Source organism: Passer montanus, unplaced genomic scaffold (assembly GCF_014805655.1).
Source record: "Passer montanus isolate IOZ18808 unplaced genomic scaffold, ASM1480565v1 scaffold6, whole genome shotgun sequence".
In the NCBI taxonomy this organism is placed as follows: Eukaryota; Metazoa; Chordata; class Aves; order Passeriformes; family Passeridae; genus Passer; species Passer montanus.
The window spans coordinates 9,278,293-9,302,391 of NW_024371037.1; the positions used below are offsets into that span (position 1 = coordinate 9,278,293).

The window sequence follows — 24,099 nt, forward strand, 5'->3', positions numbered from 1 at the left end:
TGGGAGCATACACATCATGAAATAAGGAGATAAGTTCAAGGTATGAACTGAAAAAAGGTAGGAAAAGTCATCCCATTCCTTTTTTTCCTTTTAGAAATCTCCATCCATTCCTTTCAGATAGAAGTGTGTCTGCTGCGCACAGCTTTGCGTCATTCCTTGAATGTGAAAGGCAGATCTGAGATCTCTCATCCACTTGTACTTTGTATAGAATATACCTGCTCCTTTTGATCAGATTTTTTTTTCATTGCACCACCTAGTTAGCTTCCATGCCAATTTTTTCACTTAGGATTTTCTGCCAGCAGGATTTCTGGCAACATGTACATCTGGGCATGCTACATCTGGAGCCTTGGTTCCTGGAGATCAGCAGGCTGAATGTTTTGATGACTAATAGTCACAGATGAATGCCTATATTCTGATAGTTGCCAAAAAGTTATACAACTCTAGAGTCCTTCATCCTTTAAGGCTACTCTGAGTGAATCCTCTGGTGTAAAACATTTTCTAGCTCAGAATAAATAGCCAGGAAAAGGCTGTCAGTGCCCGGATGTGCTGCAGGGGTACTCCACATCCTGGATAAAGGTTCAAAGATATGATCAAATGAGAACATCACAGTTATGACAGGCTTATATCGAAGTTAGTCCCTGGATGCCAACAAAACTTCTGAGGACTTCTGGCAGTCTGCAGAACAGCCTTCAGCCTAGACTGCTAGTGTTCCAAGCTGGAAAACAGAGTTATCTCTAGAAATGCTAGAACTGGTGACCATAATGCCTTGATTCCCCTCTGATAACCACTGATAACCACTAGGTAGAAGGGAAAATCTGGAGACTTTAGATCAAAAATAGTGTCACAGAGCTTAGGCAATGCCTTTAAGGTGATCTGGCTCCTGTTGGAAGCCATCATGTCACATCAGGTGTCTATGATTAGTTCCTTCAGAGCACACCATCGGTCTTATAAAAACTGGATTCAGGATAGTCAGCAAACTGAGTGGTGAGCAGCTGAAGTTTACACCTGGGAGTGCAGTGAGAGGAGTTTAAATCTCCTTTCTCAAGGAGTGAGATGTTAGACTACAAGCCTCAGAGAGAGACATCATTTCCTAGCACTTGCTAGGATCCCTGAGAGCATTTCTCATTTCCAGCTCCTACAGGAGAGGGTCAGATAGAGTAGCACCTCCTTAATACCTTCCTGCAGTATGTATGTGAGCACCCTTTCAGTGAGTTTTAGAGACAATAATGGGCCAAGGAAGTTCAGATTCTCAGAACAAAAGCAAACCACCTACTAGAATTGAGCCCAGGCACTGTGGATTTTGTCTTGAATCAACACCAAAATTTGCTTTGACTATGAGAGAAGGCACAGGCTTCTAATAAGTATAATCACTGTCTTCCCACTTGTGCTGTCCTTAAATCATTTAAGCTAAAAAAGACCTCAAGAATAATGATTCTTGAGTCCAACCGTTGACCAAACACACCGCATCCACCAGACCATAGCACTAAGTGCCACGTTCAGTCATTTCTTGAACACTTCCAAGGATGGTGACTCTACCATCTACATGGGCAGCCTTTTCCAATGCTTGACCACCCTTTCAGTGGAGAAATTCTTCCTGATGTCCTGCCTGAACCTCCCCTAGTGCAGCTCGACTCCATTTCCTCTTGTCCTGTCTCTGGTTGCCTGGAAGAAGAGGCTGATCCCACCTGGCTGCAGTCTCCTTTCAGGTACTTGCAGAGAGAGGTAAGGTCTCCCCTGGGCCTCCTTTTCTCCAGGATAAACAAATCCAGCTCTCTCAGCTGTTCCTCACAGGACTCACTCTCTAGATGCTTCACCAGCTTCATTGCCCTTCTCTGCACTCAGTCCAGCCCTTCAATGCCTTTCATGCAATGAGAGACCCAGAACTGGGCACAACACTCAAGGTGTGGCCTCACAAGTGTTGAGTACAGAGGAGCAATAATTTCCCTAGTCCTGCTGGGTATTTTTTATATAAAGACTGCTTAGTAACAGCAGTTACAAATTTAGTGAGACTACTGTGCATTTATATTTTCACAGTTATCAAATGTACATTTTACCACCATCCCTTCAGAAGCCCCTAACAGAGAAAAGCATCTTGGAGACAGGATGTGCTAGTTGTACTATACGATTGAAATTTTAATTAAAGGTTCTACAGAAGAGAGCAAGATAGAAATAAAAAACTCATGTCACACGGTGTCCCAGTGTCAGATAACATGAAATGAAAAAGTCAGGGTTTGTAAGACATAAATGAGGATAACAAAGGTGTTCTATCTTAGCAAAGACTTTTATTCTGTGCTTCTTTCCTCCTCTTCAGGACATGAGGAAACAAAAGGATGCTGCAGACACAAGGCAATGAAAGCAAACAAGTTAACAAAGAAGAGCTCCAGTTAGACCTTAGTGAGGGTTAAAAGGTAACTTGGGGGCAGATATGGAAATTCTCCATCATTACTAAAAGCCCAAGGTTTGTCTTTGTATTTTGTTTCAACTACATTTCAATAAGTATATTTTAAAGAAATGTTCTGTATTTAGTTCTCAGTCAAATTCAGACGGATCAACCACACAGCCAGACAGCTCACATGCTCTCAGTACTTGGGTACTCCACCTTGTTTAAAGTGCCCAGCTCTCCCATACCTTCTCTCAGGAAACAGAGCTCAAACTACATGGCAAAATCTAAGAACTGGTGACTCAGAGGATGAGAAGAGTGACCAATGACAGCCACAAAAGTTTTCTGGTAAGAGGGAAAGCTATTTTGAGCCCACCTGAATGCACAGGTGTTGAGGCAGTTTATGATACTGACTTGTATCTAGCAGAGTGAGGCTGTCACATTTACAGCCAAGCCAAGAAATTGCCAAGAATTGCCACTGTCCAACACCTAATGTCTAACCCTCTACGTGACAAACCTGGATCTTGCTATGGGGTGCATCTTGGCTATGGCCTAAGTTTTATGGCAGGAGCATGGGTATGAGACCCACAGCCCAGCCCCGTGACCGCGGCTCAGCGAAGCGCCAGGGACAGTGCAGTCATAGTGTGAATCTGCACATCTCTCCCATGAAGAGTCTTGGAGTCATGTATTACAAAAAGGTAAGCCTGAATATATCAGGCTCTTTGCAAAAGCAAGACGTTTTTGGATACTGAAGGTGTATTTGCTTTTCTTTCACATTACAACCTCCCTTTTACTTTTATAATGTTTTACATTTTCTAACATAGTCCAATTCAACATATTTGCTACCACTAGCCTATTGAGTGCTGCTAATAAACCATTCTGCTATTGGAAAAGATATGATGGACTACAATTATTTGGTATCTGCCATTTGAACATTAAAATACGGTTAACAGATTTGTAGACCATTCATAATAGCGTGTTTGTTGGGCTTTTCTGTAACAGCGTGACAGGTATTGTGCAGAAAACCCATAGAAATGAACTGTCCTGTCACAAGTTACGTCCATACATGGCTGAATAAAAGCTGTCATTCCCCTATTTCCATACATTAAATCCTAAGGCTAATGAGCTTTTATTAGGAAAAATCCTGTTTCTACTGGACTAACAAAAGAAAGCTTTAAACAATTTTTGTCCACATGACTTTCAAGGAAAAAGAAGTCAGACAGGATCTACCATTAAGCATCTTTTTATTGTAGTCTTTAATGTACATGCAGAATTTTTAAAAAAAGGTGTCAGTTATATCTGTAAGCTTATAATAATAATGTAAATGTTTGGATCAGCGATGTATTTGGATTAGGGACTAAGAAATCTAAGTGAACAGACATCTTTCAGGATATACAGTTTATATGGTAAATCAAGAAGGTTTTCTTTGGAGTGATTTTCCTCATGAAAAGATAAAATATTTCTTGCTTACAATCTTGGTTGTTTTTAATACTGAAAAAAATCTATAATAGTACACTCTTCATTATGTACATAGAAAAACATAAAACTATATCCATACCAGTGTCTGTTTTAAATGCAAAAAGTAGTTAATAGCTTTGTAAATTTTTGTGCACCCTCTCCCGCCCACATTTTTCCTCCCCCACCCCCACTTAAAAATGCAGCATTTCCTAAAGTTTTCAATGCTTTGGCAGAAACAGAGTGGAAGGCACTTCCATGTTAGGTAAGGCAATATGTGAAATATCAGCGCTAAATAAAAAAGCTGTAGGTGTACCAGACAGCTCCATGTTCATCCCAAGGGGTGAATTTTGCACTCCTGCATGTCAAAAACTGGTTTGCTAGAGATTCCAGCTGGAGCAGGCTCAGACCCCAGCTTGGTTTACAATAAAGCTGATTAGCCTCACAGCTATTTTTACAAATGCGTCACACAAACCAATGAGGATGCAGAGAGCATCTCTGAACACAGTACTATCATGGGGGCAAAAAGCTCTTGCAGGTCACAGCATCAGAACATGTCGCAAAGGCCCCACTAGTGAAGCCTTCCACTTTGCAACATGATAGTTTCACACAACACCCTCTGTTTAAGACTTCCTGATGTGGCAGCTCAGCTAAAAATGAACAAAGCAACACACAAATGTGAAGATTCTAAAGCATCTCTTGTGATGGATAATTTAGACTCAGCAAAGCATCCTGAAAACAATCTGTGTGCTAGTGGCAGGCTGACCTCTGCTGATAGGGAAGTTTTGAAAGCTGTAGAAAAGTTTCTCGCAGGGGCAGCTCCTCCCTGGCCTCCTGTGGCTTGTTTTGCACTCCTTCATTTTCCTTTTAACTCAGGATTATCTCTGCGATATGCATTTATATTAATACTTTGCAAAAATACCCCAGATGCCATTGAGATAAGCACCTAAATGCTTGCTAAGGGATGTGTCATAAGTCACAGTCAGGAAAACATTTCTGTAATGACCAGTTTTAGCTCTCAACTGCAGTTTGTGTCTGCAATCCTAGAAAAGGTTGAGAAATGACTGGATGCAAACTTCCAAGACAGAATGAGACAGAAAGGCACCGACCAAAGCTCTCACACGTCAATGTCTCCAGCCTGACAAAATGTTAAATTTTCAGGACATATGCTTGTTCAGTAATATGTTTACTTAACTAATTTATCATACTGCACAATATCTGACCACAACTGTAAATAGCTGCAGTCAACTGACAATCCAATTGAAAAAGAACATTCTGCTAAAACCTGCCAGCTGGTCACGTTCATTCTGCTGTGATAGCTCTGCGCTCTTTAGCCACAATAAAATGAATGGCTTTATAGCATTGGAAAGCATTTTTGTCATTCTTCAGTATCACTGTGGATTTATCTCACAAGGAATGAAGGGTAAGATAAAAAGGCATCCAACAACACTTCAATCTCTGGATTGAACAGCCAGCAAAATATTATGCAGCTGGCATGGAAGAATAGCCCTTTAAGGTTAGTTTAAAATGCAGACCAAAGTCGGGAGGGGGGGGCGGGGGGAGAAGGCAAAAGAAAGGAAAAAAAATAAAAAGGCAAGTAATCCAGTAAGAATGAACAGTAGAAAAAGAAATGGAGCAAGTGATTCTTTGTTTTGGGCCAGTCCACCACCAGTTGCTGTATGTTGCTTTGGGAAACACAAAACTGGCACCAAAACACTCCAAAAAACACAAAACCTTCACCCCCTTCCTAGGCTGATGGCTCTCCTTGAATTGTCCCTCAGATCTCTTTCCGTACTGTGGCTCGGATGCTGCTGAACACTTTGCCTATGGCCTCAAAGAGCGGGTCGCAGAACGTGTGGATGCAGATGGAATAGACACGGCTAATGCACTGGATCTCAATCAGGTAGCTCCTTATGCACGGCACCACCGCCCAGATGTGCAGGAATGACAAAATGGCAAAGTAGATGCCCCAGATGAGAGCCATAGGAATGCCAAAGATTGCTGACAGTAAACGATAAAACCAGTATTTCGTTACAGTGAAGGTGGTAAAACTGGCCTTCCAAATCCCATCAAAGCTGTGTGTTCCCTCTGGCTCAGCAATCACATCTTCAAAATCGATCTGCAGCAAAGAACACAAAGTCAGGTCAGTCAGACATTCGCATCAAGGGTGTATTCCAGAAACACCTTTCCTGGAGAGCCGTGGTCCCTGGCAAGAAAACACGAAGCATGTACTTCCTACACCCCCACGTGATTCAACCTATTACAACCCATGATTTAAGTCATGAATCTTCAGTAACCTTTACCCAGTGACTACCAGGGAGCCTCAATGATTAGCTCAAAATTAGACATCTAACTTCTAGGTGGAGTTTTCCACAAAATGGAATACATTTTCCTCATCTCCTACAGTCCTAAGGTATGCAGTGCTCTTCTGGTCTACTTAAGGAACAAAACAGGTGAATAAAATCGTATTTCATAGTTTTGACTATTCATAATCATTCAAAAAGTCACCCAAGGAAGCAGTGCATTCCAACAGGCATATTTTAGCACTCTCTGTTGAAATACTGACCTGTTCAGGAAGTTTAATTGTCATAACATTTCTATAAGAAAATTAACAGAATTGCAATGATGGTTCAGCTCCATGTCACACAGACGTGTTTGACATAACCCACAATGCAGGATATTTAATTTAGTCAGCACAATCAATTGTATAGGCACTGCAAACAGCAGGAAAGAGAACATCACAACACTATTCCTCTGCAAGGAAATAAATGACTGTTTAAGTCAGATGAAAGACAAAAAAAAATTGCATTCCTGGGACTGGATCCTGAAGTGAGATAATAATGCTGCCAAAAGTGAAGATTTACAGGTGCAAGGTAAGTATGACAGGGACCAGAGGACTGGATCCTGAAGTGAGATAATGCTGCCAAAAGTGAAGATTTACAGGTGCAAGGTAAGTATGACAGGGGCCAGCAGCCTCAGAAACTCTGAAATTGTACCTTAGCATGTTGGAAGAAGGTGAATATACATATACTCTGCGTAAATACTGCTTATACTGTAAGAAAAGGCTCACAGTCACTTATTTTAGTCTAAAATATACATAACAATTGAAAAGCACTCGTTCTTCTCTCCTGCTGAAAGTTTTATCACCTCCAGACATAAGTTACTAGCAAAGGGACAAATATTATAATACCACTGGACTTTCCAGCTTCTTACAGAAAAAAGATAATTACAAAGCAAAAGTGTACAGTCTAGGTGCAATCTACATGAATGGCTGGTAAGTCCTTGAGAAGAAATTTCTGAATTATCTGTGATATCCAACACCTTGAATGCCTAACACCAGGCTGGCGTAATTGAACATATTCACCTTACTCTCTCCGTCAGTGCTTCTCTCTAGACATCCTGTCATGCAAATTATAAACCTCCTCTTTTTCTGCTACTCTGAACTGGGTTCTAGTGATCTGAAAGTCATTCTTTGGGATGGATATTCATTGTCATCATCACCATCACACCTAAAGGCAGCATTTGAGTTGACACTTCATCTCCACAGAAACCTGTGTCAGACCCTGCACTGCCAGAGTAGATTTTCTTTTTAGACTACATAAGCAAGCAGACATGCAATCTGCTTCTGCAGCTATTCAAAAGCAGACTTTTCATTGTAGCCACATCTCATGTTAGCCTGTTTTCAAAGTGAATGGGTGTTCTTGGCTTTTTATCAAAATTTTCCTTGAAATCAGTTAATAAAAATATCCATATGGTGGCAAAACCCAGGATGATGACAGTAAAAAAACAGCTGCTTCTCAAAAAATACTACTACATAAAGGCTACATGGTTCAGCATAGCCCTCTTATTTTAAAACTTTAGTCAATTTATTGCATGCTTCCCACCAGCTGACGTTGTAATCCTTGGCAAAGGTAACACGGCCATCACAGAGGTTCAAAGCATCGAGGGCTTGTCAATGTCATATCTAAAGTCTTTTTATTCGTTTCAGTTGTAGTGGAAATGCCATCTTGTGTTATTTCAACTGGCTGATAAGGGAAACATTAGATCTCATAAGGAAAAAAAGTTTTAATTGAGCTCCATCAGCCTTTTCATGGTTGCATCTTTATTTTAGCCAAATGAGACTTATTTTTATCAGGAATTCCTTTTTTTTTTTTTTGGCAAGCAAAATGAAGCAGAAGTTTAATGTGAATTTTCTAGAATTTTTAAAATATATAAAATTGGCCCATAATTTGATTACTTTCAAAGTAATTCCTTGTAATTAAATGGAAAAAGGAAGCCAACAAACTCACTGGTTTTCAAATCAAATAGTAAACTTTCTGTAATTGTGATTCTCAGTAACTAATATTTTTCGCCTGTTGTGTTCAACAAAATGTTCGTGGAGAGCTGAGGAGCTGACAGAAGAATCATGGCATATACCATTTCCAGATGGACAGCCCTGTACTCCTTCCAGGAGATGATGCCAGTATTAGAACATTTATGATATATCTTTGGTCACAATTTCCCAGCTCAAGTCATACACTGTTGTCCTAAAAGTACTCAGGAATGAATCTGTCTGTGAGATAATAGCGATGTATTCACGACACCAGTCATTATCAAGAGATTAGCTTCTTGGACCAATTTCAACAGCTCTCAGAATGTTTCTAACAATGCAGAGAAGTAGAAGAGACGGCCCTTAGGAATGGAAGCTGATGTTGCACTACTGTGTCTGCCCACTTTGTTATTCCTCAAATTCCATTTCACATTACTCCAGTTTGAATAAGGGAACTTGTGAGTGAAAAGACAAAAATGGCCTAGCAACTTAAACTCGTAGCTGAATACAGTGTTAAAATGAAGCTGTTATCTTCCCAAGAACTGTAAGAACATTATGAAACATAAGAACACTGTGTACATGCCAAGAAAGTCCAGCTACGCCTGGCACATCAACCTCTGCAGGGCTGTCCAAAACCAGACTTACCTGCAGCAATATCTAAATAAAGACAGGCAAGGAGTTGAGGTAATCTGGGCTCTTCTACTCATGTGCTAACTGAATACTGCCTGGGAAACACTATTTATTCACTCTTCAAGCAGTACAGATAAGTCCTTATGCTGCAGGAACTGAGATATCACTCAGCTTCTTCCTGCAGTAAACCACTCCCATGAAGGATCCTGATTTTGACTTGTAGGGATCAGTTCTCCACAGGCCGCAGGAGGAACAGGTGGCTGGATGCATTTTGCCTTGCTATAGATTGCACTTACATCACCCAGATTACTCAGTCCCTCCTCAGTCCCTCCTACTACTCTCCTCTGGTTTTCAGTTCAGTAGCACTCACTGACTGTGAGTGTCATCAGACTGATAAAGGGTGTCCAACTGAAGTGAGTAAAGTAAAAATAGGACTGACAGGAGAAAGAGAAGTGCCCAGAAATATGATCCTGCAGAAGAAAGATGCTGTCATTTCTGGTAATGAATCTAATTGTCTTGCAAGTATAAGACAACATTTTTAGGGTATGGTTCTCAAGATTACTTTTGTCATAGCATCATGTGCATGTAGATCTGTGAACTCTCATTGTATCTACATTAAGGTTTCCTTAGGTTGTGCACAGGTTTTGTTTAGTAGCTTGCATGCTCCTTGTGTAGTTTGTTCCTTCAGAACTGTCAGGATGTGCTGTGAAATCACACTGAGGCAGTTGCCAAGCTAGTGAAAATACGTGCACATTCACTTGTGACACGAGAGAAGTACAGGAAATTTGGGTTGACCCTCTAAAGGATGCTAATAACTCGCTCTAGCCTTCTGTTTCAGACTAAACTATTAAACACTATCAACTCCTGCTCCATGCCTACAATGCACTTCCTGACTTCAGCTATTCTTTGTTTCCTACTATTCAGTTTGGTAAAGCCAGTTTTTACATTGCTTGAAGCTTTTGTCTGATTCTGCTATGAGAATTAATGCAGCTTCTTTTGCTCTGCACATGTTTATTAAACTTCTATCAGGAAACTGAGGAACCTGCTTTGATTCTAAAATAGATTTATTTACAAGAAAGGGAAATGGTATGGGATTTATTTACAAGATTTATTTACAAGAGAGGGAAAATATCTATTTAAAGAGCAGAACTATTAATCAAAAAACGTAGCAGTGTGAAGTTATCATCTGACTCAATAATATATGTTACATGTATGAAACCAGTTGACCTGTTGACCTTGTCACTTCAAGTCCCTATGAATCAGAAGCTAGCTGGTTGGAAAGGTATATTAAATGCCAGGCTCAAATCACCTACATACCACTGTGCTTCTCAAAACTTTGTTCTTTGAGGTTTGTGATATTCATTATATAGAAAAACTTACTGTGCTTGGTCTGTCAGAAAAAAAGAAATATTTAGACCACCAGCATCAGGCTTTGACCCACATTTCTGTGACTGTAACTATCACAATTCATACCTCTGTGTGTGGTAGCTGCATGCTGCCACTGTGCTCACAGCACACAGTTCACATAACCAGGCACCACCCCTATTCCACTCCAGAGGAACCCAAACAAGTGCTGATAATGCCTACATTTTGGTGTGCTTTCAATATCTCTTGGAGTCAGTAAGAGGCAGCTTAGACCCTTATTGTATCTCTATCAATTGATCATTAATATGCCCAGGCAGAACACTTACATATGCACACAACATGAAAAATGTGAATTGTCCCATTGATGTCAATATGCTTATGTGCTCTGCCAGACCAGGCTGAATGTACACAAAAAAAGAGTCATAAGCTAGTTTTCTTTATGTTTTTATGCCCAGAGTGTGGAAACTATCTTTACTGCTTACCCTGGGCTGTTTTTAAACAGGTTTTCTCTGATTTCAAGACCATAAGTGTAATACTGTTTCACTGTATTAAATCATGTCCTTGCAAGGCATGAGGCAAATGATATGGTATTTTTTTTCTGTTGTAATAAATGCAATTTGTAAAATTACCAAATATATCCAATGTTCTTTAAAGAAACATTACCATAAGAGAATGCATAAAATATTACAAAATGACAAGCCTTTCTATGGCATGGGTCACATTAGGGAGGTGATGTTAAGGACAGATGCAACACTATTCTTATGTTGGAGAAGGCTGTGATGTGTATTATTAAAAATAAGAAAATGTGTGAGCATATGAGATTATTATTATCTTAGCACTTACACATACTATTTGGAACTTAAAAATTCCCAGTTACAGTGCCTGGAGAAGAAAGCTATCACAGCGGCTGAAAAAAATTTCAAGCAATAAACTCACAACCTTTCTGTTAAATCACTGATGCCAGTTAAGCATTTATGTGTTTCCTTGATCCTTTGGAATACCACATTACTACATATGCTTGTCTTGACTGCTTGTCCTGACTGCTGCCACAGTTGAAGAGAAAATGATGAAAAAGTTTATATTGTTTCTACTGAATCTGCAGGAAAGAGGACAGGGAGTTGTTGGGACTTACAGGAGAAAGAACTGCTGCCACAGTTTAAGACAAAATGATGAAAAAGTTTATAGTTTCTACTGAATCTGCAGGGAAGAGGACAGGGAGTTGTTGGGACTTACAGGAGAAAGTTGCTCTTCTCCCTTCCCTCCCAGACACCCAAAGACTCACTCACCCTTTTAAGAGCACTGTGTTATCTCCATCTGGCAAGCCTGTAGCTATGTAGGAAAGCTGGCACTTTGTTCCTGAACACATGGAGCTTCACGATTCCTAGATAGTCTACTTCCTCACCAATCAGGTCTCAACAGCAAACATTACATGATCTCAGGTGTTTACTAAAGCAAAAACTCATTCTGTTCCACAGTATTTGGGCAAACCTCAAGCAAAAGTGGGACTACAAAACGTGTGCATCTAGCAGTGTTTGGTTCCCTCACAAGAAAAGAAATCACCTTGAATCTTGGTATTGGTGGCAAGCATCTAACAAGGGAACCCCAAGAGTCCCTCCAGGCTGGGCTGCAGCATGATTAGGCTTTGCCTGTCAACCTCAAACTCTGTCTTCAGAGCACACTGCTCTTCTGGGGACTGGCCAGATCACAAGGCACAACAGTTGCTTCTTTGCAAAAAAAAAAAAAAAAAAGAAGATGCCATGACTGCAGATGGCTACGATCAGAGCTGTTGTGTAAGGCTTGTTGAGTGCAGAAAAATTACAAACAAGTATTTCCAAAGTGAACGAAAGCCTAAACAAGCAAGCAGAACTGTTGCACCCCAGTTACTTGCACAAACTGACCAATGAATTTCCTCTACCTTTCCTGTCTCCCTGTGCCTGCTTTCCACAGTATGGCAAGAAAAGTGTTCTGCTGGCAGATCTCTCAATGGAAACAGTGAATCTTTCCTGAGTGCTACAGAGTATGCCAGAAAAGCAAACAATGCTTTAACAAACAAGGATATTCATGTTGGAAAGTGGAATTGAAGGACTGCACTCTTCTAGCCAAAGAAGAAAACCAGTCTGGTCGGGAGTTACTCCTACTGCATGCATAACAAATACCCAAATGTATTATGAAAATGTGTAAATGATGCCATGGCAAATGGTAATTGCAGATCGCCATTTCACAAACTGAAAATCATAGAAAAAAGAAAAAAAAATGTGCTTCTATTTACTGAGAGAACAATGTCCTGCTCCCTGCCTGTGCTGATTACATACCAGAAAAGCCCTGCTGGTGGCCTTTGCTTCATCAGATGGGCAGGCTCACCAAAACCTGTGGAAGTAGTTGTGAGAAAACTGTGATTGATGCCAATGGGTCAGCACTGTAGCCACCAGCTCTTCTCCAGAGAGCTCTTCCTAAAGCACATGCCTCTCCTGTTCCAACACAGGCTGGCAGAAGGAAAGACAAGCAGTCTCAAGGAAAGCTTTGCTGTGTTGCAGAGAGCAGATCTTCCTGTGCAAGTGGGGATACCATGTCAGCTAGTTCCTTGACAAATGTCTTGATGTTGTTGGAGTAAGAAGTCAGAAAATAAAATTACTGTTTTCCTCCCTGGAAACTGGGCTGCTGGGAGGTTATTGCAGCTTTCCCAAAGAGAAACGCTTAAGAAGCTTTCTTTCTTTTTATTATTTGGTTCATATTCCACAGTTCCTTGATTGACACAGCTATTTTAGCAAAGAGTCCTAATACCTTTATGTATATCCACGTACGTCTGTCCATCTGTATGTTTAAAGAGGTATATTTACGAGCATGAACACCAGTGTGAAGTTTTGACTACACTAAACATAGAAATTTTTTCTTTTATTTCACTGGTGGCTGGAGTTAAACTGAATCCAAAAGCCTTAATAAAAAACATTGTGTAAACTGATGTTATATTTTAAATTATATTTAATAAATATAAATATGACAGTTTACTATTTTATTATTGTATGCTTATATACTATTAAGGTAATAAACTGCTATTAAGCATAACTTTTTAGAACTTAGTCTAACTTTATCATTACTAAATTTAGGCACTAATGAGAAGTGGAAATGTAGTGACCTCAGACTATCTAGTAGTGCATGGAGAGACAGGGACACTTGGAGGTTGTTTTAGAGCTGGAAACCACTTTTTTTTCTTTATAGAAATCTAAGGAGAAGAGACTCTTGATTATGTTTTCACCTTTTCCTCTCATTTCTACCTGAACCATGCCTATTGCTGACAGTGATGCAGTGATGCCCAGCTGCCTCTTTCCCTTTAAAAAGAAACTTATGCCTGCATTTGTACTGTTAGAAGGTTGTCCTTATTATGGAAGAGCTTAAGTTGCTGATCCTTAAATTTAAGAAAATTTTTTAGTGTTTCATGAAAATCAATATATTTTATAGTTCTGCTCCTGTTATAAACTGTGTGAGAACAGCAATGGGACTGAGTGCAAGCTTGCAATGACACCAGGCTGTGTGGTGAGGCTGACACTCTGGAGGAAGGGATGCCTTGACAGGCTTGAGAGCTAGGCACCTGTGAGCCTCATGAAGTTCAACAAGGCCAAGTGAAAGGTCCTACACCTGTACCAGGGCAGTCCCAAGCACAAACACAGGCTGGGTGGTAACTAGATTGAGAGCAGCCCTGCAGAGAAGGACTTGGGGATGTTGGCTGATGAGCAGCTCAGTAGGATCTGGCTTGCAGCCCAGAAAGCTGACAGCACCCTGGGCTGCATCAAAAGAAACAGCCTGAGGAAGGTGTTTCTCCCACTGTGCTCTCATGAGACCCCACCTGAGTGCTGTGTCCAGCTCTGGGGCCTCTAAGATGAGAACACGGGAGCAAGTCCAGAGGAGAGATAAAAAGATGAAGATGAGAACACGGGCCTGTTGGAGCAAGTCCAGAGGAGAGATAAAAAGATGATTAGAGGGCTGGAGCACACCCTCTGTGAAGACAGGCTGAGAGACCTGTGCTTGCTCAGCCTGAAGAAGAGACTTGGAGTAGTAAATAAAGGGGGCTATAGAGGGACTTTTAAAAGGGCATGTAGTGACAGGACAAGGAGGAATGGCTTCAAACTGAAACAGAGTAGGTTTAGATTAGATATTAGGAAGAAATACCTAGGAGAGGCAGTGGAACTGCGGATGCCCCATCCCTGGAAATGTTCAAGGCTGGGATGAGGAGGCTTTGTGCAACCTGATCTAGTGAGTGGCATCCCAGCCCATGCCAGGGGCTGGAACTGGATGATCTTTAAGGTCCCTTCCAATCCAAACCTTTCTATGATACTTGAACTTGGACTTCATAAAACAGTTGATGATTTTATGGCTGAGCTCTATGGGAGATCCCGGATCTTGAGGAAAACTGATTCTTTTTTGTAGCATCTGTTTGAACTCCAAGAAGGGATTTCAAAGTTGAAGGAGGAAATGTTGCAATCCATCTATGAGACTCCCTTAGGCTTTTTTTGGAACTCAGAATATAAATTCAGCACAGCAGGAGTTTGGACAGAGAATGTGATGCTTTCACCTTCAGCTGTGAGAATGTCTTCTCACTTCTTATCTATGAAGTTGAATTTATCAGTTCCTATTTGTTTAACTACAAACTCCACCCTTGTACAGCCCCACTTATATCTAGAGCACAACTCCTACATCTTGAATAAAATCATATTTTATCAATTAATGAGCTCATTAAAATGGAACAGTGACACTTAAATTATTATTTTTTGATTGCTAATCTGGTAACAACTTCTGACAAGAATGATACTGCATAAAGTTCAAATTTTTTTGAAACTTTTTCAATTTTTAAAAATTAAAAAAATAGAAATATTTTTGCATCAAAATACATTTTCCTAAGAAATCTGTAATGAAAATATAAAGAGACTAATGGCGTAAAACCTGCCTCCCCAATAAATCAAATGAAATTCAATGGCATAACTTCTCTTTCATGTTCAAAATAAACAACCCTTTTAAAGTCCAAGATGGGTTTTATAACTGTCATTTGTCTAGCAAATAAATATGGTAGTTCTGGATCAAAAAGCTCAGAAAATCAGTTACTGATATAGACTTCATCCTGGTGCTTAGGAGAAGGGTATTTGAGAGCTGTGGGAAATACAAATTTATCTCAGTTTAAAATTATATCTGTCTTCAGTTTTACAGAGATCATAAGTGTTTCAGAATCACCCAAGTTCATTTGTATTTTCTTCTTTCTGTTGCCTAAAATACAACCAAGATAAAATTTCCTCACTAGGGACCTCATTGGTGCACCATTCCACTGTACATAATTATCCCTTTTTCCCTTGGAGAGTTTTGCATTTCAATATTTTTGTTTGTTTTAGATATCCATACTCTATGCAAGAAGACAAGTGTTTCTATCCACATAATGGGCTAAAAATTCCACAATTTATTCAAATTGTTCTTAATATTTTCAAACATATGATCCAAATTCTGTTGAAGTTACCAGAATTGAAAAGTATTTGCCTCTTTTGAATCTGAGATAGTTTCCAATAAATTCTAACAAAAGAAACAGCCATGCTGAATCATTTGCTCTGTCCCCATGGCCATCAGATTTTTCTGTGGAGTTATGAGTCATGTTCATCATGCCAAGCAAGAAGGCTGTGCATAAGGCTTTAATAATACCATGAGTTTAAATGTGAACACAGTTTTTTGAGAAAGAAGCTTTCATTAGAACAGATGCCATTATTAGCTGTACTCTTATGGACATTCAGAAATTCCGTGTCTGAGAACTCCTGATTGATGTGCAAGAAAACTATTTTTCAGAACTCTTCAAACCTCACTCAGACCTTGTATAAACTGGCATTCATAATGACTCAAGTTTTTTATCCCATACTCCTAGAGAAGCCTTGGAAGAAATATTTGAAACAGAACTGAATCATGTGGTCAGCCAAAGTCAAACATTTGAATTTGCTCGTATTTTAAATCTAAATCCCATAGCTTGTTAATAGGACACCGTGTTACAGAACCATTTAGTGTAATTAGTTGTTTTGCACAAGTAAGGTGTCCTGTCTAAGCTACGAGTATCAGCAATTGAGAGAAGCATGCCCTCTGAGAGCATTGCTTCTCCTGTCCTGTGGTTAAACACTGTGATGTGAATATGCCTCCAGGGCCATCACACTTTGGTCACTGCCAAGAGCAAGAGCCCTGGTGACAAGCTTGGATTAGAACACATACACACATATATTCGTGTATCTATGTACTTACATGGACGTTTTTAAACTTAAACATTTATCTATGTTCTTGTGACTTTTAACAATTTCTAAAAGTAGAGGTTCTGCACTAAATTTCATTTAATTGCTTATTTCAGAAATAGCACCTGATTGGGCTCTGTTTTTCTCTCATTTTACTATGTTGAAGAGCAGAACTGTGTTCCTCTCAGGTTGACATTTGTTGTCACATCTGAGTGACAGCCCACCTTAGGTCTCCCATTCAAAAACAGCATGGGGTGATGCCTGCTTTCCTTCCAGGAGGTTCTCAGGTGTGGGGATGGGAAGTGCTCTGACCAGTCATCTCTCTGTGCATCTTACACTGTGCTCAGTACAACAGGGAGGGACCTTAATCATGAAAAATTACATAAAACGTAAAGTGCTTTTAAAAAACCCTCTCTTTTTATTATGAGGCAGAAATTGTAAATAGCTGTAAAAGCATGCCTGAGTAATACTTTCCTCCCTAATGAGTACATAAGGGTATTACAGTATTTGTCAACATCTGACTAAAAATTCCAGACTTTTCCTTGCAGTAAGCTGAATTGCTCTCAACTGCATTAGTTTTAAGTGGAAGGCATTAATATGGAACTTTCTGAAACTTGGTACAAAAGCTCTGCATCCTCACATCTGTAGCCAAGTACTAGATTTTTTGTTCCAGAGCAAAGGACTCCTATACAACCAACAGCAGATAGACACCACTTGTTTAAAACAAAATAATAATTATGTTCTAGATGCTAGACCAGCCACAGGCCTTTCTTCCTGGCACATCACTGTAGGAAAAAATGGTAAGCTGGCTGCAGATGTGACAACTGCACAGTTGGTCCTCACTAGTAAAAGTGAGAATTAGACTTTGTAGGGTTGGCTGCAAGGTCCATTCCCATTCTCAGCAAGGAGCAAGAAGTTGGTGAGAAGAATAAGCTGTAGGAGAGCTGGCTCCCTCCCTCCTGTTTCCCAAATTCAGTAAACTCTGTGCAGACTTGACCACAGATACGTTGAGAAAGTTTGAACTCTAAAACTCGAAGGCTGCAATTTAGTCGTACTCTGAAAAACACAAATACTATGTTGGGAAAAAGAAAAGTAAAGCCTGAACTTCAGGCACCTTCATGTGAGTGCTGGGTCATTGGGGAATGAATGAGAGAAAAAAGCAATAAGCTTCCCACCCTGTTTGTTTTGTCTCATCACAAATAAAACCTGCAGGACACAAGTCTAAGAGCAGAACTGTCCAGTGAATGACATGAAACAGATAAAACTATGGCCAACCACCTGTATAATCACCAGCATGACTCCTGGAGAGCCCACATGCACAGAGGCTGTTTCTCCCTTACTGGATTCCCTCCTTGCCCCCTGCCTGACTAGCCACCTTCACAAGCCAGTGCCTGAAGGAATGGAACCACTAATGCACGTTGTCCCACTGTCTAGGTGATGTATGAGGACAGTTGTGTGAGGAAGAAAATCTTTCCTTTCTGCTCTCCACTGAAAAACTTGGGGAAAAAAGGAAATTCTATTGATTTTTACTAGTTTGTGCCTCCTGCTGTTCAGAGCTGTTACTTCCACTGTCTGCATACCTCAGCTTCCATAAGGCCTTCTTCACATCCCTTTCTGAACAGAAATCCAGTCATTTGCCCCATTTTTCTGGAAACCTGCCAGCACTAAGCTTCCACTTTGTACTTAATTCAAAGACAAACCATAAGCAAAGTCACCAACAGCTTTGATGCAAAGCTGCTCCACGTGTCTAGTTTTCATAGAAGGATCTTGACTGGGTTTCTGCCCCTTGCCTGGATCCCCACCCTAAGGCTGCCTGCACCACACATCTGCTGCAGGGGAAGCTGGGCAGATGCCCTGTGCTGCAAATCAAGGGAACGTGCCTCTTGCTTCTCACAAGAGAAGGTTATTTTTAAAATGTGCTATGGGAAGTATTTGAATACAGACAACACTGAGGCCTTTTAGAGAGCTGCTTACAGAGCAGATTCCTCATCCTCTGTCTAATCATTTCTATTTCATGGCTGACTGATTTGTCCCCAGTTTCCATGCTGTTGTGCCTCATAGTCAAGTGGCAAGAAATGCACAAAATAGCAGGTAAAAAGCAGAAAGTTCTGAATTGATAAAAGTGCAATGGCTTTAAACAAAATTGAGCTCAGCCTGAGCCATACTTCTGGCATTACAGGACTCCTACACTTTTTTTTCCTCTGACTTTCAGTACTTAAGACTGGGGTCTCCTTCAGTTAGTTTAACACTCTGCCTGGAAGTTTTACAGCCAAAGTAAGAATGGCAGATGCATGTCAGAAGGGGACTACAGACTGATGGCTAAGGCAGGGACTGAATCTGTGTATTTTCACCCCCATGCAAGCCTGTCCCCTAGGTACTGGGTGTGAATTTTATTGCTATGTCTAATAGACTGAATCTGAACCCTGTGGTCCATAACATGCAAATTGTGGCAAAAATCCTCTCTCTACTCTGCAGGTTGGTCTATCTATGAAATACTTAAAATAAAAGTTATTCTTATTTATCCTTGTAACAAAACAGAAAATGTTAATTTACAATACTATTTTGTACACACTGCTGTTTTTACGATGTAAAATGGATCGTGTCTGCTCAACATCAAATTCATTTTGGTATATTCCTATGTCTTGATGTGACTATCTTCACTACCAGGAGCTCACTTGCTGACATGGAGGCAGTACTGGTATTCTGGCTGTTTGCAGTTTTTCGGTGAATGTGTTGAACCACAATTATTTCAAAAGGACAAACTGAAAAGCTTGTTTTTCCCATTCCTATATTCACCAAGTTTATTTTAGAAGATGGAATGTAACAAACTTCCTTAATCTTTGTCTCTATGGGAGGAAGAGAGGGCAGGATACGTTTTGTAGGTTTCAGCTTCTTTTAAGCCCATAATGGTTTGTTTGGTGGTTTGTTTGTTTGTTTTGTTTGTGGTGGGGTTTTTTTGTTTTGTTTTTTGTTTTTTTTTCCTGTCAGTGGTCTCCCTCTTTTCCCATCAGGGTCTTTCTTTCATTAGGTTAGGTTGTGGACACCAGAATTCTGACTTGCTTGGGAGCAATGACTCATCCTCAGAAGGTTTGGTTGCTTTGGGGACTTCTCCTGTTGACATATGCAATAAACTGTGATGCAGTGCTGTTCATGAGCTCTGGCATTCCCTGTCTACTCAGCTGCTCCTCCATGGGTAGAAGAAGAAAGAATTGCTCTCTCCTTTTTAAAATCATCCATTTTTAAGGCAGTTTTGTACCATTAGGTACACTGATTATTTTTTTCTAAACAAGTAACAATTTAATGCCTTTTCATTTTTATATGGCTCCTTAAAGACACAGGCTGCTGTGATAATTCTTAGCATGGATCCAGAAATATGACCATGGCTTGTCATATTCAGCACCTTCAAATTGTGTTGAAGTCTGGAAATTGAATTTACTCATGACCTTGTTAAATTGTCTGCACATAGCATGAGTCATTTTACAGATACACATTCAGGATCCAGAGTTCACCCTCTTGATTCTCTGGAAACAATACAGGATTTTTCTTTTTCAGTAACGGTCTTCATTGCAACAAACGTGGTGAATCGCACACACTGCTAGCCACTAAGTTCACTAAGCAAGCCACTTAGTGGCTTAGTCACCCACTACAACTGGGCAGCTCCCATTTTTCCTAGGGTCTGACAAACCCAGATGACAGCATCCTCAATTTTCACATTGCAGCGGTGTGTTTCCCTCTCCATCGCTCCGGGCTGCAGTGTGATCTGAGGAATGCTTGTTAGACCTTGGCTTTGGAAACACCATCTGGGCTCAGCTCTTTTCAAGCTTACCAGAAACACTGCCTGCTCCTAGGAATTGCTAACAAGGTGCTGTTTTCCTTATGAACACCCTTGGAAAATATTCCTCCTGCCCGAATGGCACAACATTCCTGTTCTCACACCTTCGGAGAAAGTGCCGACCCAAACTGCGGCCAGGATGAAACATTGTTATGTCTAAATCCCCCTCTCTTGCAAGCCTATAAACAGCAGCCCAAATTGGGGCCCTTTGAGCTCTCCTGGACTGCAGCAAACCACCACCAGCAACCTCCCTCTGAGTGAGATGCCTCTCAGAGCCTCATGTGTGGAGGACCACTGAAACAAGCTGCATCCTGGGCCAATATGCAGACTCCTCAAGGCCCAATCCTTTGTCCATTGGGAAGTGCAAAAGCATCCAAAGTGAGTATTTCATTGATCTCTAGGGGGAATTTTTCACAGGCACCTTGCTTGCACTGACTCTTCCTGTCTGTGTGCATGTCCCTGCACATGTGCTACAGCAAACCTGGGAGAAATACTGCTTTCTTAGATGTCTAAGTACCTTGGGTATCTGAGTTAGTTAGGCTAGCAAGTAAGGTTAGGTTATAGTTATAAACTTACTTAAATGCTCTTAAGTATTGTTCTTTTGGTAAGTTGTTAAACATAAGTTATAAGCTAAGTGTTGCTAAGTGTTGTTCTTCTGCTGAGTTGCTAACTTCAAAGTCACAAATTAGGTTAAATGCTCTTCAATGTTATTCTCAGTAAATTGCTAAGGTTAGGTTTAGTCATAAATTAAATTTAGGCTAAAAGTTAGGTATAAGTGCTCTTCCTGTGTTAAATTGTTAGGCTTAAGGTATAAGTTAATTACTGTTAAGTGGGAATGTTGTTAAGCTTTCAGGCCCTGTTCTTTTTTATCCTTGCCCACACTGTCTTTTGTCACACACATACCCCTAAGTGCACACACACACACACCCCTAGACAGTTCTCAGTTCATTTCTGTTTGGATTCCCTGGATTTTGTTTGGTTTTGTTGTTGCTTGTTTTCCCTTGTGCCTTGGCTGTCCTGTAAGTAGTAGAGTGCATCTTGCCAATGAACTTGTGCCACTTAATATTAAATCTGACTTTTGCTCACACCCTTGCCAATGATTTTTTAAGTGATCTCAAACACTCTCGTTTGTAACACACGTGGGTTGTACAAATTTGTCTGTATAAATTCTTTTTCTACAAGAAAACATATCTCTGTAATATTTCTGACCAAAGTGACTTCAAGCAAAAATCTCCATCGACCCTGACTTGTCAAAACAGTCAAACTGATTTATAAGCCCAAGCAAAAAATCTAGGCAAGGGCACAGTTAGATTTTGCTTAGCTTATCATCTTTTGAAAGGAAGGAAAAACACCAAAGAGAACAAAACAGAACAAGGACACAAATCCAAGCGCCACCAGAATCTCCGATTTTGCACCCGCCAGGCTTAGGGAGGGCGATCTGGCTTGTGACATCTCCCCGCCCTGCCTCCGTGCGTGCCTCGGGGAAGGAAAATCCTTCCGACGGTGTTACACAAGGTCACGCAACTCATCCCCCGCTCCCCGGGCGGGACGTCCCGGCTGCAGAGCGGGCTGCGGGCACAGCCCGCGGCGGGACCCCCGCCGGCCGCGGCCACCCAGCCCGGCACGGCCCCGGTACGGCCCGAGACAGGGCCAGCCCCGCTGCGCGCCCGAGCGAGGGGCTCCGCAGGGCTGCCCTGGCTGCTGCCCGCCCTCTCCTGCCCACTCCGCCTTTTCTTTAAAAAAACCAAAAAACCGGTCAGCCCCTGGCCCGCTCCCTCCTGCAGCAGGTGGTTCGCGGCATCAGCGCCCTGACAGCGCCCGCGTATCCTGCTCGGCAGCGCTTGGTATCGCCCCCCGCCACGCCCCGCCTCGGCCCCTCACCTTAACCACGTCGTCGTTGAGGTGCTTGGGGTCTCGGTTGACCAGGTCGATCTCTTTGGTGTGCACGTCGTGCACCGCCTTCTCGCTCAGCTCATCTGCCATCATCTTGTTGTTGGGCTTGTAGATGTTGCCCTGCTCCCGGACGGGCGCCGTGTACAGAAAGCCCTGCGGGAGCAGAGGGAGCGCGGGCGGGAGGGGAGAGCCCAGTGAGGCGGGGAGGGCGGGCTGGGGAGGCGGCCCCGGGGCCCGCGGGCAGCGGGATGCAGGCTGCGGGGCGGCCCTCGCCCGGCTATTTAACCGCGGCCGCGGGCGCACACCACACCCCCGCCGTGCCAGGCCCTCGGCGGGGTGGGCGCTGGCGTGGCCCCGCGGGCACAGAGGGAGCGTCCGGGGCTCTCCTCGCAGCGCCCTGCCCACACCGCCCTGGCCCTACCGCCCCCGCTGCGCCGACCTGAGCACGGCGCCCGCACCGCCCTGTCCTCAGTGTACGTGCCCCTCTCCCTATACCGCCCTTCATGCATGGCCATCACCGTACCCTCTCCATCCCGGTGCTCTCGCTGTAGAGCTCTCCATACACCGCTCTTCCCGCACGGCAGCCAGCAGCCCTCCTCCCTGCGCCCCGGCTCCCCCGGACCCGCCGTCCCTGCCCGCAGGTGCCCGGCCGCCCGCGCTGCTGCCGCCGAGCCGCCCCTCGCCCCGCTCCTCCGACGGCTCAGGGAGCCTGGGGTCCGAGCCGCTGCAGGCGGCGGGGCAGCATCCCGGCCCCATGCCCCGGTGGTCCTACCTCCGAGTCCACGTATTTGGTGCCGGACATGCTGCCGCGGGCTGCTGACGGCTCTGCCGCGAGTTACTTTGCCCTGTGACTTGCAGGACCGCAGGCAGGAAGACTCCGCTCTGCGGAGCGGCCGGCCGGGGGAGGTAGCTGCGAGGAGGGCTGGCCGCTGGCCAGGGCGGCTGCCTGCCTCCGGCCGGGGTGGATGACAGCGCGGTACGGCCCCGCACACGGCAGGGCGGCCGGGAGCCGCCGCGGGTGGGAGGGGAAAATAGCCCTGCCCCGGCAACCTGGGAGCTGGCGGAGCCGGTCCCGGATGCCTGGGGCACGCCGTGCGGACACAGGGGCTCGGCAGGGAGAGGGACAGGGTCCCGTCCGCCCTGTCCCGGCTGCCCACGACCCCCGCCAGTGGGTCCCCGCCGCTGGGTGCCGGGGCGACGGTGGCTGCTGCGGCAGAGCCACCTGGGCTAGAAGGGGGGGGCAAGGAAGCGGTGAGGAGATGGAAAACTTTACTTGTGTTCAAGTCCAGTCCAGAGCGAGCGAGGCGTTTGCCGGGCTCCCCCCTCCCGGCATTGACAAGAGTTTACACAGAAGCATCGCTGCTCCAGGAACAATTGTGGAAACTTGGATATCCTTGGGATGAAGAAAAAGAGATTTTTCTCAACTGGTTCATTTCAAAACTATGCAAATATTTAACAGTTCTGCACTTTAACACTGCTCTATTTTTCCTGAGAGGAGATTGATCCATGCATGTCTGCCATGCATATTTAACCACTGGGATTAACTTTTAAAGGGGAATGGTGTGACACCGTCTTGCCATGCTCTGTTCTCAACGTTTTTTGTAAGCTCAGGGGCATACGTAGGTGTAAACGGTATAAATATAAAAATTCATCACTGTATTCAAGATGGCTCAGGTTAAGGTTGCAGCATCACTATACATTTAAAAATGTATATTTCACTTTTTTGTGTGCATGAGTTTGCAGCCATTAGTTTTGTGTTAGGAAATCAGACTATGGTGAAAGATTTATAACATTAACAGAAAAACTGTGACCTTAGTTTTATGCCATTTAGCACAGAATTGCAGCAACAGAAGTAGAAAATTCCTAACTACAGTATATTTGGCTTTGGCCCTTCAACAGAGAAATGACCTTGAAGAAGCCCCTAGCTAAGATGGATGTAGATACCACAGATGTAAATAACTGCACCTGTTGAAAATGCAGTCCACATGGA

General features: G+C 42.7%; 1 protein-coding gene across 2 annotated transcripts; it reads right to left on the reverse strand.

Annotated features, from left to right (window-relative positions):
- Positions 1–3,607: 3,607 nt before the first annotated feature.
- On the reverse strand, positions 3,608–23,055 carry CAV1 (caveolin 1). 2 transcript variants are annotated; one of them, XM_039726962.1, is made up of 3 exons: positions 22,882–23,055; positions 22,098–22,262; positions 3,608–5,954 (listed from the first exon to the last, which is right to left on the reverse strand). In XM_039726962.1, the coding sequence occupies exons 1-3, from the start codon at positions 22,909–22,911 to the stop codon at positions 5,613–5,615; spliced, it is 537 nt and encodes a 178-aa protein (XP_039582896.1). In that variant the 5' UTR covers positions 22,912–23,055; the 3' UTR covers positions 3,608–5,612. The 2 variants fall into 2 exon arrangements, with proteins under 2 accessions (XP_039582896.1, XP_039582897.1); XM_039726963.1 differs by lacking the exon at positions 22,882–23,055 and adding an exon at positions 22,633–22,827.
- Between the last annotated feature and the right edge of the window lie 1,044 nt (positions 23,056–24,099).